The sequence below is a fragment of the Clarias gariepinus genome, chromosome 21 (assembly GCF_024256425.1).
Source record: "Clarias gariepinus isolate MV-2021 ecotype Netherlands chromosome 21, CGAR_prim_01v2, whole genome shotgun sequence".
In the NCBI taxonomy this organism is placed as follows: Eukaryota; Metazoa; Chordata; class Actinopteri; order Siluriformes; family Clariidae; genus Clarias; species Clarias gariepinus.
Genome location: NC_071120.1, coordinates 2,846,316 through 2,860,246, shown reverse-complemented (window position 1 = coordinate 2,860,246; position 13,931 = coordinate 2,846,316). Strand labels below are relative to the sequence as shown.

Here is a 13,931-nt window from a genome sequence, read left to right as displayed (position 1 = left end):
TTTAGTAGATTACACAAATTTGTATCCTCCAGCCTCCAGGGTATAATCCTACAACACCTCATTGAATTCGCCAGTAAGCCTGTCATTGGCTGGGGATTTACAGTATACTATTGTGATCTCGGCACATTTTATTTGTTTCATGCTACTACACAAATAGTTTATGCTTCTTTAATAGAAGAGAAAGTGTGATGTGACTACTATGTTGTCAGTGAATTTAGAGACTTTTTTCCCCAGCTGGTGAAAATATTTGGAGCTTTTTTTCATTCTGTTCAAACCCTGGACAGAATAAAAGCACCCACGCCAAATTCTGGTAAATAATGTCAAATTCAGATTAGAATTCAGTTAACTTATTAATATCAATTTTCAGATCAGGGGTTTCATCCATGTAAATAAAAGAAAGGTTTTGTCTTTACATTGGTCAGAACTTTTTTAATGATATCTTTATGTTTCATACATTGGAGGACCTGAAACCAGAGCTAATTCATGTGACAGAGTATGTGGAAGACAGAAATGCACCTACAAAACGCCCAATTCCTCACAAAACACAAACAAACGCGCAACACAGCATGACTTACTCCAAAAAAAGTCATGTAACTTTATGAAAACATGTATGAACAGATCAATGTATGTTTATTCTTGCTAGGGGTTTAAAACCAGTTTGTCTCATATGTTCAGAAACCGTTGTGCTAATTAAAGCAATTATGTGAAGTGGCACTATGAGATAAAACATGGGTCATTAGAACAAAGATATTCACAGCAGTCCGAGGTGAGGGCGTGTAAAATATCCGAACTGACAGTGTAATGCAATACAAATCAAAATCTCGCATAAAATTGGTGTTTTAAACAGTCATGTGGTGGATTTAATAATCTACTTTAAACAGGGAGTGTATTTGTCTGACGATGAAAGAAGGACAACTTAGTGTAAACAAGGCGTAAGATACTCAACCTTACAGAATGGAATTTCTTTGTATTAATAAGTTAGACAGAGAGTTCTGCTGTACAGAGAGACACACAGACATGTACGTGGGCTTCAACCTCAAATAATAATAATAATAATAATAATAATAATAATAATAATAATAATAATATCACTGATTACATTAAAGATCAGCAGATTATTATTAGATTTAACCTTTTAACTGTTTCTACAAACTCTTTAACCACCAATGACGCATACTAACGCTAGTACACTATATGGATAAAATGTCACATACAATGTCACTGCAGGTTTGGCCCAATACTTTTGTCCATATAGTGTATATTGAAATTATATCCTAAATAATTCTGTCTTATGATAGCACGGTGGTGTAGTGGTTAGCAGTGTCGCCTTGCACCTCCTGAGTCTGGGTTCGATTCCCACGTTGGTCTCTGTGTGAATGAAGTTTGCATGCTCTCTGTGCTTTGTGGGTTTTCTCCGGGTACTCTGGTTTCGTCTCGCAGTCTGAAGAAGTGCAGATTAGGCAATTTGGCACTTCCTCATTGCCCGCAGTGTGTGCGTGTGCCCTGTTATGGATTGGTACCCTGTCCAGGGTATACCCTGCTTCGTGCCCCAAGTTTCTAAACATTATATAATTCCTGTGTGTTGAGTGGAAGAAGAGTGCAGAATGATTTTCCTCAACTTTTGAATATATAACTGTAATTCAAAAGACAGAAACAATGTCTTATGGAGTAGGCCTATATATTTGATTCATGGTGATATTTGTAAGTAAACGCCGCACCGCATTTTATTTATTTGATGTAATGATTCATTAATTCAATCTGACACACGAGAGCTTCCATAGGGAAGCACGTGTGGGTGTTTCATCAAAACAAGGACGCCGACTAATCATAAACGTTTGTACATTATCACTGGAACCAATCATATTCAGGGCTACCACTGTGACTTTGCTTGTGCTGACTGACAAAAAACACTGGCACTACACTGAGTAGAAAATAGGTGCAATTAAAACCTTTCTTGTACACATATTATGGGTGGGTGAGGTTAATGCATTTGCAATAAATGGGGATTGTTAGAGACGTTTAAAAACATTTTAAAATGGATCGTCTTTTTTTCTTACTCACTGAAGTTGTAACCATCATAGTCATTGTAACGCGCTCTTCTGTGTGGATGCCCTTCCTGATGCAACCCCTCCCCCACACACACAATTTTACCCAGGCTTGGGAATTGCACTGCATCAGTGGCTGGGGTTTTGGTACTGGCTAGGAATCAAACCCGGTAACTATTCAGCATGTTGACTTCAGTTCACCAGCCATTTTTAGGGCACTGAAATTTATTTTGGGTTTGCTTAAGTGGTATACGTGTAGATATTAATAACTATATGTCATTAGTTATAAGTAAAAAAGTTTAATGAAATAAAATAAAACACTGTAAGAAATACATTTTATTGAATTTTATCACATTTTGTTTATTAATAAATATATTTTAAGCAGTCAGGTCACCTGTAACAAGATTAAAAAAACATTTACTTCTAGATAGGACACTGGTTATTTAATATACAGGGCATCTCGAAAAATTATAATATAGTGAAAGTTTTTTTTTCAATTTAAACTCATATATTTTGTATTTGTTAACATAAAGTAAAATATTACAAGCCATTTTGTTTTAATTTCAATGAATATAGAAAATCCAGTATCTCAAAATATTAGAATATTAGATTTTTTTATTGGAGTAAATTACTGTCCATACAGTATAAATATTGTGCATCTCCCTGTCCCTAATGACTGTCTCCTACTCTCACCTTCTCCGTTGCTCATCTAAATAAGCCTTTTCAGGCAGGGGTGGATACTTTACTATGGAGAACATACATTATCAAATCTTACGAAATTTCCCCTTGGAATGAATAAGCTATTTGAATTAGTAGTGAAACTTTTGATCTAACAAGAAAGAGGCCCAGTTGACATGACTCAACTTCCAGACATGACTCGAAATGCTCCACCCATTTTTCTATAGAAAGCAATGGAGATCATAGTCATGTGATCCAGATTCTTTTCACATAAAACATTTTAAAGGGCAATCATGTCTTTATGTAATATGTAATACATATAATACTACCAATTTAAATAATAAGGAGTTGCTTGCTAAGTTTAACCCTACAGATTTTACTGAACAGATGGCGAGAGACCGAATAGTTTCCGAATGGTTTCTGGAGGTAATACCTACATTTTTACATTTATTGCATTTGGCAGATGCCTTTATCCAGAGCAACTTACATTTTTATCTCAGTATACATATGAACAATTGAGGATTAAGATCCTCAATTAATGCCTCATTTCTGTGAATCGTGTTCATCAAAATGAACAGATCTTTTTTTGTCATTTAGTTTGTTTCATTCTTTCGATCAGAAATAAAATAAAATGTTACATTTTCAATAAACAGACCCCCAACACATCACCAAACACAAATTTTGGCTATAGTTCCAATAATTAAAATATTATAATGCAGCTAAGGACATATTATAATAAACAAAATGAATAGCTCACCATCATACAGTATCTTCTGGTCCGAATCATTCTTTTCTTTGTCACATGACTCCCATAGATGCTATACAGTGCATTACACAGGAAACAGAATTGAACGATTCTTCTAGTCTGAGTTGTTTATTCTTTTAAATCTATTACACTGCATAGTGTCTATGGAAATCATGTACCAAAAAAACAAATTATTCGGACCTGAAGTCTTGGGAGGTAACTATTCATTTCTGTTTCCTGTACATAACCTATGGAGGTTCTGCGATGCTCCGAGATACTCATTCTTCTGAGTCACGTTAATGACTCGTTCAAAAAGAATAAATCATTCATGAATGACTCATCACTTCATAGTTTAAAAGAGCCACTTACCAGTCCACAGTCCAACGCATTAACCACTGAGCTACCCTGGCCCGTTTATAAAAGGGCACTTATGTTTTAAACAATACATCAACGTAATTTACAGTACTGTATGATATGTTGAATTATAGCAGCCCACATTCCACGGCCTCTGTTTCTTCTCATCTGACCCAAAACTTCCCCTTCATCTGGGAACCAGGTTTATTTAGTTCATTCTAACCTTCTAATCTATTATTTTATTAATTTTGATTAATATTAATTGCACCTAATCAATAACAAACTCAACTCAAGTATTCATATATTAAAATTATTTTTTGCAATATGATTGTTTATTATTCATACATTTGCTAGGCATAAAAAGCATAATAGTAGTTAATTAATGGTTTAATTAATTATAGATTTGATGTATGACTGCATGTTAAACACCAATCAGCCATAACATTACAACACAAAACTTTATGCCCAGTTATGTGTGGGTTTGCCCACACAATAAGCGGCCTTGAGCTCTTTGCCTGCTGGGTTCCGTGTGTGGGAGCCTCTGGTGCCTTTCTGCTATAGCCAGCATTGACTTTAGTGCCTATGATCTTGTCACCAGTTTACTGGTATATCACAGATAATCAGTGATAATGTGTTAATGTTATGTAGTGTTAATATTATGGCTGATTGGTGATGGGATAAAACTGATAAACCATGAAATTAGATTTAATTTATTATAGCCAATACTGCACTTATGACACTGAATTCATGAATTCTTATTAGATTATCTAATATGACACTGTAATATATTTATTTACTGCACACTTATTAAAAACTTATTATAAAATAATTATTTAAGTTATTAATTGTAATTAATTGTAATGATTTTTTGGATAAATAAGTGATTATCTATGCTGCATCTTCAAAAATCATGTAATTAATTTAATACATATTAACTTGTATTATACAACAACTGACCGGTTTCAGATAAAGCTGGCACGTTCCAGTCAAAGTTGTCATTTCCTTGTCATGTTTAGTAATCATAATGTACAATAAAAGCTTGTTTTTGAATTTTTTTTTTTTAACACTGAATATTAAAACAATATGAAAAAGAAGGCCAGTGCAAAATCAGATACACATAATATTTATTTATGAACATCTACCATAGGGTTAAAGTGTAATTATTGTTACATGCTATGTTTTCTCTGTTATCATGAAAAGTAGAAAACAGAGCAAACAATAAATAATATTTATAATAATTTGTCAGCATGTTACCACCATTGCTAGATTATTGTCTGATAGCTGAATATACAACATGTGGTTCCACCACGTCACTGTGTCTCCCTGTTCTTTTGATTTTCTTTTTAGTGAAATGTAGAGCAGCGTAATTCACTGAATCAGGCTTCTGCTCCTGCAATGACAGAATAAATCAGAACAACGACTATATTTATGAATTGTTTTATTACTTAATAGAAAAAAACTGTTTTAAAATCAATATTTTTTTAAAAAGTATTTAACCCCCTCCAATAAAACTAGTACCCTTACTAAAGATAAGCAGAAAACGCTTTTGTTGTGGCTTTGTACAGCCATATTGTACACCCTGTAATAATTCCACTTTTTAGAAATTTTAGAAGGGTGCTAGTAATTTTATGGGCCATTGTATTTTTTATATAATTTTATTATTACATTATTATTATTATTATTAAAATTATTATTATTATTATTATTATTATTATTTTATTTACCTCCTCATCATGTCTGTTGGTGTTGTCATCTAAAGAAAATAACATGAAAGAAATGTAAAAACGGAGAAGAAGAAGAAGAAGAAGAAGAAGTTAATTATTTTAACATTAAATATTGTATTATTATATTGAATGTTGACTGTAGGACTTTACCTCTGTGTTTTTTTCTGTACTTTAGGATGAAAACACTTAATAGAATTATAATCACTGTACCAAACCCACCCGTCAGCATGAAAAACACGGCAGTAGAGATGCAGCCTTGGAGAAGGCCAATCGTTTGCACCCAAATCATATTTTAAATTGAAACACAAAGAAAAACATGTAAACATTTTTTTATGCCAAGGCTACATAAGGCTTTCTTACAAGAACAAATAAATGACAAACCTTTTTCTTTCTCTTGGTTTGTTTTATTGCCATCTGAAAAATGAAAGATTATTTTAACCTTAACCCTCTCAGTGAACCGTTACTGAAACAATCCACCCTATAAATTTACCTCCCACTTGTAAACAGGTCGAGTTACTAAAGACCATTTCGTCACCAAAGCTGCAGTAATAGAGTCCTGTATCAGAGACGTTTACCGCCGTGATGGTGAGAGACGTGTTCTTGCCATGGACAGACATCACTATCCTCTCAGTCTCAGTGAAGAAGTAACACACTGGTGATGATCCTGATGCTCTAAACTTTTTGCACCCGAGAAGAAGTGGAACTGAATCACTCTTGTGTTTAAACCAGAAGATGGATCCAGTAATACTCAGGTCATGTTGGCACCAAATGGTGACTTTATCTCCAACTTCTGCCTCCAAAGTTAAAGAGCACAGAGTCTCTGAGAGCAAAGCTGCAACACATATAATGCAAAAAGCACATATTTGGTATAGGAATATTAAAGCAATTACTTACATTCAGGTTCGATTTCAATTATTTCACCAGTTTTTAAATATATTTTATCTGTTCACCTTAACTGTTATATACAAGTTTTGCACATGGTATATTCTGACAAAAATAATTGATTATAAGCTCATTAACACTTACCAACCGTAAAAATAAACAATGGCAAAGTCATAAACTGAACCATTGCTGCTGTGTATCAGGCGAGAGAGGAGGAAACGGTCTGTGGGGCAAAAGAAATGATGATTTATCTGGCTGTAGGGGGTGTGGTGAACAAAGCACAGGCACTTTATATCATTAAACCCATATCAAATCTAGTTTATATAACTATATAGCAACTACATAATTAATATAATAATAACAAAATACTAAAGAAAATTTATAATTAATATTTGCAAAGGGTTACACTGATTTTGTATGTATATACACAGTTCAACAGTTGTTATCTATGCCCTTTTTCCTTTTTTAAACTTCAAATTGAATTATGGCACCGGTGTGTAGTATTATGTTCCCTTTAAGGATTTGCAGATTAGTTATAGCATAGTAGTCACGCCATCGTTGATGCTATCTTGTGACTCTGTGACTGTCAGAAGAGATGCATATATTTTTCCTGCTAAAGTGCTTATACATTTATGGACCCCACTTTATGTAGATCACTCAGATCAGTGCTACAATCTAGCTATGCAAGTTTAAGCTTCATGGTACAGTTTTTTAAAACGATAAAGACAAAAGTGTGGCAGTAAAGCTAGTAGCTTAAACCAGTCAGTTGGCTCACACAAACAAATTAAATGTCACAGAAATCAATGAATATGACTCTTTTTTTTTTGTGTAAATGCTTTTTCTGAAACATTTGTTATCTTACTTCTGTATTTTTGCTGTTATAGTCCTGGCCTTTCTTTCTTTCAGTCCTGTGGAATGAATCCAAATAATAAGTAAACCAAAAAATATTATGACTTTTTATTTTATTGAAGAGGTATAGAGAAACTATCGTATACGTTTGTTGGCAGTAAAGATTTCAACTGTTCTCACGGCTCCCTGGAAAGGTTTACAGTCACAAATGGAGCTGCTGCCAAACCAGACAGTTGTGCAACCTATCAGTATGTTCTCTACACTGTAGCTGTAGAGGTTGGTTAAAATTCTGGTGGAAGATACTAAGCCTCCTGAGCTTGAGCTAAGCTGACAAGCACAATTCACCACTGACACTGAGTAAAAGGACCAGATCAGGTCTAAGCAGACTTTATAACATTAAACAATCATTAGACATTAAACATTCATTAAACAATCATTAGACAAGTGATTTCAGCATCCTCAAAAGAAAAATGATGGGCATTCGCTTCAGAAAGATTAAAACCTCTGTCTCAGTTACTAAAGTGTTGTGGTGTAATTATCTTTATTAATAACAGTGTTATTAACTTTGGTGAAAATTGGTCTTTTAATTAATCTATTGATGAATGTATGAATTGAATAGTAATTGTGCAGTATAAAGCGATCTGCTGCCTGCAGTAGTAAATTGTTTGCTTAAAAAATGGTTGTTGTTTGGATCTTTTCACATTAATGATAGAAAGGACGTCCATTTTATTATCTAAAATTTGTTTGGCTCTCAGTAAACCACTGGCTATAATGCAAGACAGCAATGGAAAATAAAGTTTGTTTTTGTGGTTTAGATACGACAACCAGGGACAGGAGTGTACTTTGTGATTGGCGCATCATTTTGCGGTTGGAAAGTATTTTCCTGTGCATATGTCATTCTCTGAAATGGACAGATGCAGTATTTGTTTGAGCACAAGCTTGTGGTTTAATGTGGCTAATGTATATGTTTAGAGCTATTTCTAGTGTTATTTAAAGAAATTCCCAATTACTCTTCTCAACTTAGCAATTAACATAACTGTCTGAATTAAAAGACTATTAAAAGAAAAAAATACATACAATTCAATTGTCTTAATTTCACTCAATGATCTTGGTAATATAAGTATTTTCTTCTACAATGTAGTTAGCAGCTAGTTTACTATTTCAGTTATACCTAATTTTAAAATTTAAATAATAGAAAACATGATTTACCTTTGAAGCTAATTTAAAGTTATGTTCAACAAAAGGTTTTAACTTGAAACTTCCCACCTACAACCAAAGAAAAACCAAAGAAAACACCCTTGAACCATTTATAGATCTATGTCGAATAAACATGTGGAGGAATGCAAGTACGTTTATTTTGAAAGTTTTTTTTTTTTTTTTAAGAAAACTGAGTCCAGAAGCGACGTGAGGCAGGGCAGAAGAGGCGAGGAGGAAGAGAGGTGTTTTTTTGCCTCAAGACTCTTTAAAATATGTTTTTTGTTTTTGTCATCTCCAAAGGGAGGACTCTGGGACAGACTATCTGAACTGGGACTTGAGCTTGCTTTGGACTGCAGAATTATTCGCTTGAACAATGATTTCCAATCATTAATGCAAAATTGATGCAGGATACCATCAACCGGAACGGAGAATGAAGAAGCACATCCAGAAGGGATTTTAAAACCCCCTGTGTGAGCGGGAGCCGCAGTTCACACTACTGGAGATATGTCAGTGGAGATAATCCATTCCCACTGACATTACAGAAATTGCATGAAGCAATCAAAAAGATAACTGCACGTCAAGAAGAATTGTACAAAATAGTGAAAAGAATGTTTTGAAGGAGCAGTTGGTCCTTGGATTAAGGGATGATTTATTAAGACCTTTTACTAATGACCTTTGCAAAATTGATGCAGGATGCCATCACCTGGTCGGAGGAGCTGTGACCCCCTGTGTGAGCGAGAGCCGCAGTTCACACTACTGGAGGTATGTTAGTAAAGATAATCCATCCCCACTGACATTACAGAAATTGCACGAAGCAATCGAAAAAATAGCTGCACGTCAAAAAGAATTGCACAAAATAGTTAATAGCCAAAGGAGAACTGATTCCCACGCTGGCGTTACGAGACACCAGCTCATGAAAAACAGTGAAGGGGACTATATCTGTTTTACATGCGGTAAGCCAGGTCATACCAGTAGACATTGTGGGCGGAATAGAGAGCTAACAAACCGTGTCGCTGCATCTTCACATTTGGTGTCAAGAGGGGCTTCATCAAGTGACACTATGAACCCCAGTGGGCCATCTGTGGTCCAGAGTCATATGGCTGATTTGAAGTCAGGAGAATTTCCCCAAACACTAAGAAACAGTGCGTTTGGTGACTGTTTGACTATAGATGTAAAGATAGCAGGAGTACCCACTCAGTGCTTTCTAGACTGTTGTTGTCTGCTAACTGGGTCCGTCTTACTCCTGCAAATGGGCTAGACATTCCAGTCCTTGGGTGCTTACAGGCGTATGTAGAATGCATGGGGAGTCTGCTTGCAGGGAAGTGTGTTTTCGTGCTCACAGAATCCAACCCAGATGCAAAGGAGATGAAAGGATTGGATAGAATTGTAGGTATGAATGTGCTCAGTGAATTGAAAAACCTGGTACTTTCGGATAAAGAGTTAAATAAGGAGAGTAAAGCCAGCCCACATGCAGATGCCAATGTACGAAGAGTGATAGCAAAAGTGGAGAAGGATGAGAGACTCTTGGGTCCTGAAGAAAGGATAGAATTTGTTAAGGTGTCTGGGAAGCAAGTTGTGACTATCCCGCCTTTAAGTGAGAAGATTGTGAAAGGTCATTGCACGATAACACACAGAACAATGTACAAGTACTCGTGGAGTGCACAGATTCTGTTACCCTACGAAAAGGACTGTTGATACATTTACATTTAGGCATTAGGCAGACGCTCTTATCCTTAGCGACTTACATTTTTATCTCATTACACATCTGAGCAGTTAAGGGGGTTAAGGGCCTTGCTCAAGGGCCCAACAGTGGCAACTTGGTGGTTGTGGGTTTGAACCTGGGATCTTCCGAACTGTAATCCAATGCAGAGCTACCCCTGGCCTCCAATGTTACCCCTGGCCCCCAATTGATAGGCAATGTGCTTGCGAGCCCGAAAAAGGGTTAAGTTCCGGTGCGAGTGTTAAATCTCTGTCATGGAACCGTTAAGTTGATACCGAGGTCCAAAATTGCAGTAGTGTCCAAACCAGAGAAAATAGTGCCCAAACAAGTGGTGGAATTTGAGGAGAACGATGACGAGTTGCCTGTCAAAAGACATGTGCATTGCAGCATTAATGTTGAGGACAAGCCCGAACAACGGCAAACCCAGTCCAAGTGAACCAGGAAGGACTGAAAAATATGCAACGTGTTGAGTTAAATGCACTGCTGACTCAGTATAGCGACGTTTTCTCCACAAGCGACACAGACTATGGGTACACCACAACAGTTATGCATAGCATACCTACAGGAGATGCGCAGCCAATAAAACAACGTCACAGACGAGTTCCATCATAGGTTTTCCAAGAGTTTAAGAGACACTTGCAGGATCTCGTCAGTCAAGGCATACTTAAGAAAAGTCACAGTCCGTGGGCCTCACCTGCAGTCATTGTGATTAGGACGGATGGAGGGGTTAGCTTTTGCTGTGACTACAGGAGACTTAATCAAGTCACATTCAAGGATGCTTACCCACTTTCCCGGGTGGAAGAGTCGTTGGATGCTTTAGGAAACGCCAAGTTGTTTTCCACACTTGATTTCACGGCAGGTTATTTCCATGTGGAAGTAAGTGAATTTGACCAGGAGAAAACTGCTGTCACCACACCATTCGCGTTGTTTGAATGGCCTCGGATGCCGTTTGGTTTATGCAACGCTCTGGCCACCTTTCAACGACTGATGGGCGCAGCATTGGGTGACCTGGCCTTTAATGTTCTCTTGATCTACCTTGACGATATTATTGTGTTCTCGGAAGACTTTAGAAGTCATTGCGAGAGACTGGAGCTTGTTTTCTCCAGATTAAGGCAGTACGGGTTGAAACTAAAACCAAGTAAATTTCCTTTATGAGCTACTATCGCCGTTTTGCCACAAGGTTCACACAACTGGCAAAACCCCTGCCTGCTCTAGTGGGAAGAGGTAATAAAAACAATCCATTAGAACCGTTTACCTGGAATGAGGAATGTCAGGCTGCATTCAGCCAACTAAAGAGTAGTCTCATAGCACCTCCGATTTTGGCTTACCCCGATTTCCAGTGTCTGTTCATATTGACAATGGATGGGAGCTGTAATGGTCTTGGGGCCATACTCAGCCAAAAGCAGGGGGGTATAGAAATTAAATGTACTAGGGGTTGGAGAGCTATATCTTTTCATTTCCCTAGTCGTCCAAGATACATCACAGTCTTACTCCTACACTGTAGTGAAATTTTACCGCTACACATGCCATATAACATTTTGTAGCTGAGGGCTTTCTTTAAAAAGCATAATTTCAAGCTGCAAGACAAAAATGTACAAAATAAGCATAAAGGTGTATGGTGATAGATAGATAGAATGATAGAGAGAGTGAGTGAGTGAGAGAGAGAGCGAGAGAGAGAGAGAGAGAGAGAGAGAGCAAGAGAGAGAAAGAGTACTGTCAGGAATAACCACCAGAGGGCACTGTGTGCCGAAAGACACTGTGGTTGTGCTTCCGCTGCCGCCCGGTTTCGAGGACAATCCAGTGCTGCATCTGCCGCCCAGCTTCGAGGATGATCCAGTTTCGAGGATGATCCAGTGCTGCATCTGCCGCCCGGCTACAAGGATGATCCAGTGCTGCCTCCGCCGCCCGGCTTCGAAGACGATCCAGCGCTGCCTACGCTGCCTGGCTTTAAAGATGATCCAGTACTGCCTCCACTGCCCGGCTTCGACGATGTCGTGCTTTCGCCGCCGTCCGGCTTCAAGTACGAGCCAGTGCTGCCTCCGCCGCCGCCCGCAACTCATTAGGTTTTCAAATTCAAATTCAAATTTTATTTGTCACATACACAGTCATACACAGTACGAAATGTAGTAAAATGATTACACGACCTTAAAAAGAAAATTAAAGCTTATAATAAGTAATAAATATGAATAAAAGAAATACGATAGAAAATTTAAATAAATAAAAAATAAAATTTAACTAGGAAAAATAGAACTAAAAATAGAAACTGAAAATAGAAATGTACTGTACAAATAGAAATGTAATGGTGTGCAAATATGCATAGGAAAAGTGACTTTGTGCAAAGGTTATTAAAGTGTCTTTGTGCAATGGTCCAGAATGTAAACGTAAACATTTAGTGTAGATGTGCGTGGAGTTGTCCATAGTGTCCATGGATGTATAAAGATTGATTGATTGATTGTGAAAATTGTGAAAATATTGTGTTAATTCTGCATAGTAGTGTGGTTGAGAGACCTTATCGCCTGCGGGAAGAAGCTGCTCCTCAGTCTCTCTGTGTTGGCCCTCAGGGAGCGGAATCGCTTCCCAGACCGCAACAGAGTGAACAGTCCATTGTTAGGGTGGCTGCGGTCCTTCACGACCTTCCTGGCCTTGGTCCAGCAACGCTTGGTGTAGATCGAGTGCAGGTCAGGGAGCTCGGTGCGGATGATGCGCTCAGCTCGTCTGTCCTGCATGGTGCTGTTCCCGAACCAGGTCGTGATGTTTCCCGTCAGGATGCTCTCTATGGTGCAGGAGTAGAAATTCCTGAGCACCTTGGAGGGCAGTCTAAAGTCTCTCAAGTCTGAGGTGGTACAGACGCTGCCGGGCCTTTTTTACCACGGTGTTGATGTGACAGGACCATGCCAGGTCCTGCGTGATGTGAACACCGAGGTATCTGAAGCTGTCCACTCTCTCCACTGGGCTCCTGTTGATGATGGGGGTCTGGTAGTTCCTCACCTGCTTTGTACTGAAGTCCACTATCAGCTCCTTTGTCTTGCTGACGTTCAGGAGGAGATTGTTTCTCTGGCACCAGTTCTCCAGATTTCCAACCTCCTCCAGGTAGGCCGTCTCATCGTTGTTGGTGATCAGGCACACCACGACAGTGTCGTCAGCAAACTTGATGACGGTGGTGGAGTTGGTAGTGGCCACGCAGTCATAGGTGTACAGAGAGTACAGCAGGGGGCTCAGAACACAACCCTGGGGGGCTCCAGTACTGAGAGTGATGGAGGCTGAGACATGTCCGCCCATCCTTACTGCCTGTGGTCTGTGTAAAGTTTTTCTAAAGTTACGTAGTAGAAGAGGCGAGTTGCTCGGTCTGTCGGCTGTGCTTCGGTAAGCTTCTCTGGCGCCAGGAGAGACTTAGTCAAACACACACACACACACACACACGTTGTCTGTCAGAAAGGTCTCTGTTTATTAACAGCAAAAGATGGGGTTTATATATGTTTGACCAAACGCCTGTGCCATAGACATATGTTACTACAAGGAACATGAACCATTGTAAATGTCCTGGTAAGATCCTGAAGAATCAAAGGAGAGGAAGATAGAGAGGTGTCCGTCCAGAGACAGATCACAAGATGTTGGCTCGAGTTAGGGGGAGAGGGGGAAGGAGACAGAGGGGGAGAGACAGAGAGAATGGGAAGGTGAGCGTGGGAGCGTTCACACCTTAAGGAGCAGATGCAAGAGGAGACAGGAAGATAGCAACA

The 13,931-nt window shown here is 38.2% G+C and overlaps 1 gene segment (V, D, J or C); it reads right to left on the bottom strand.

Annotated features, from left to right (window-relative positions):
- Positions 1 to 5,089: 5,089 nt before the first annotated feature.
- On the bottom strand, positions 5,090 to 6,656 carry LOC128509211 (Ig kappa chain V-V region HP 91A3-like). The segment is given in 4 exon segments: positions 5,090 to 5,212; positions 5,547 to 5,575; positions 6,037 to 6,378; positions 6,573 to 6,656. Coding segments are annotated over 4 exon segments (537 nt in total).
- Between the last annotated feature and the right edge of the window lie 7,275 nt (positions 6,657 to 13,931).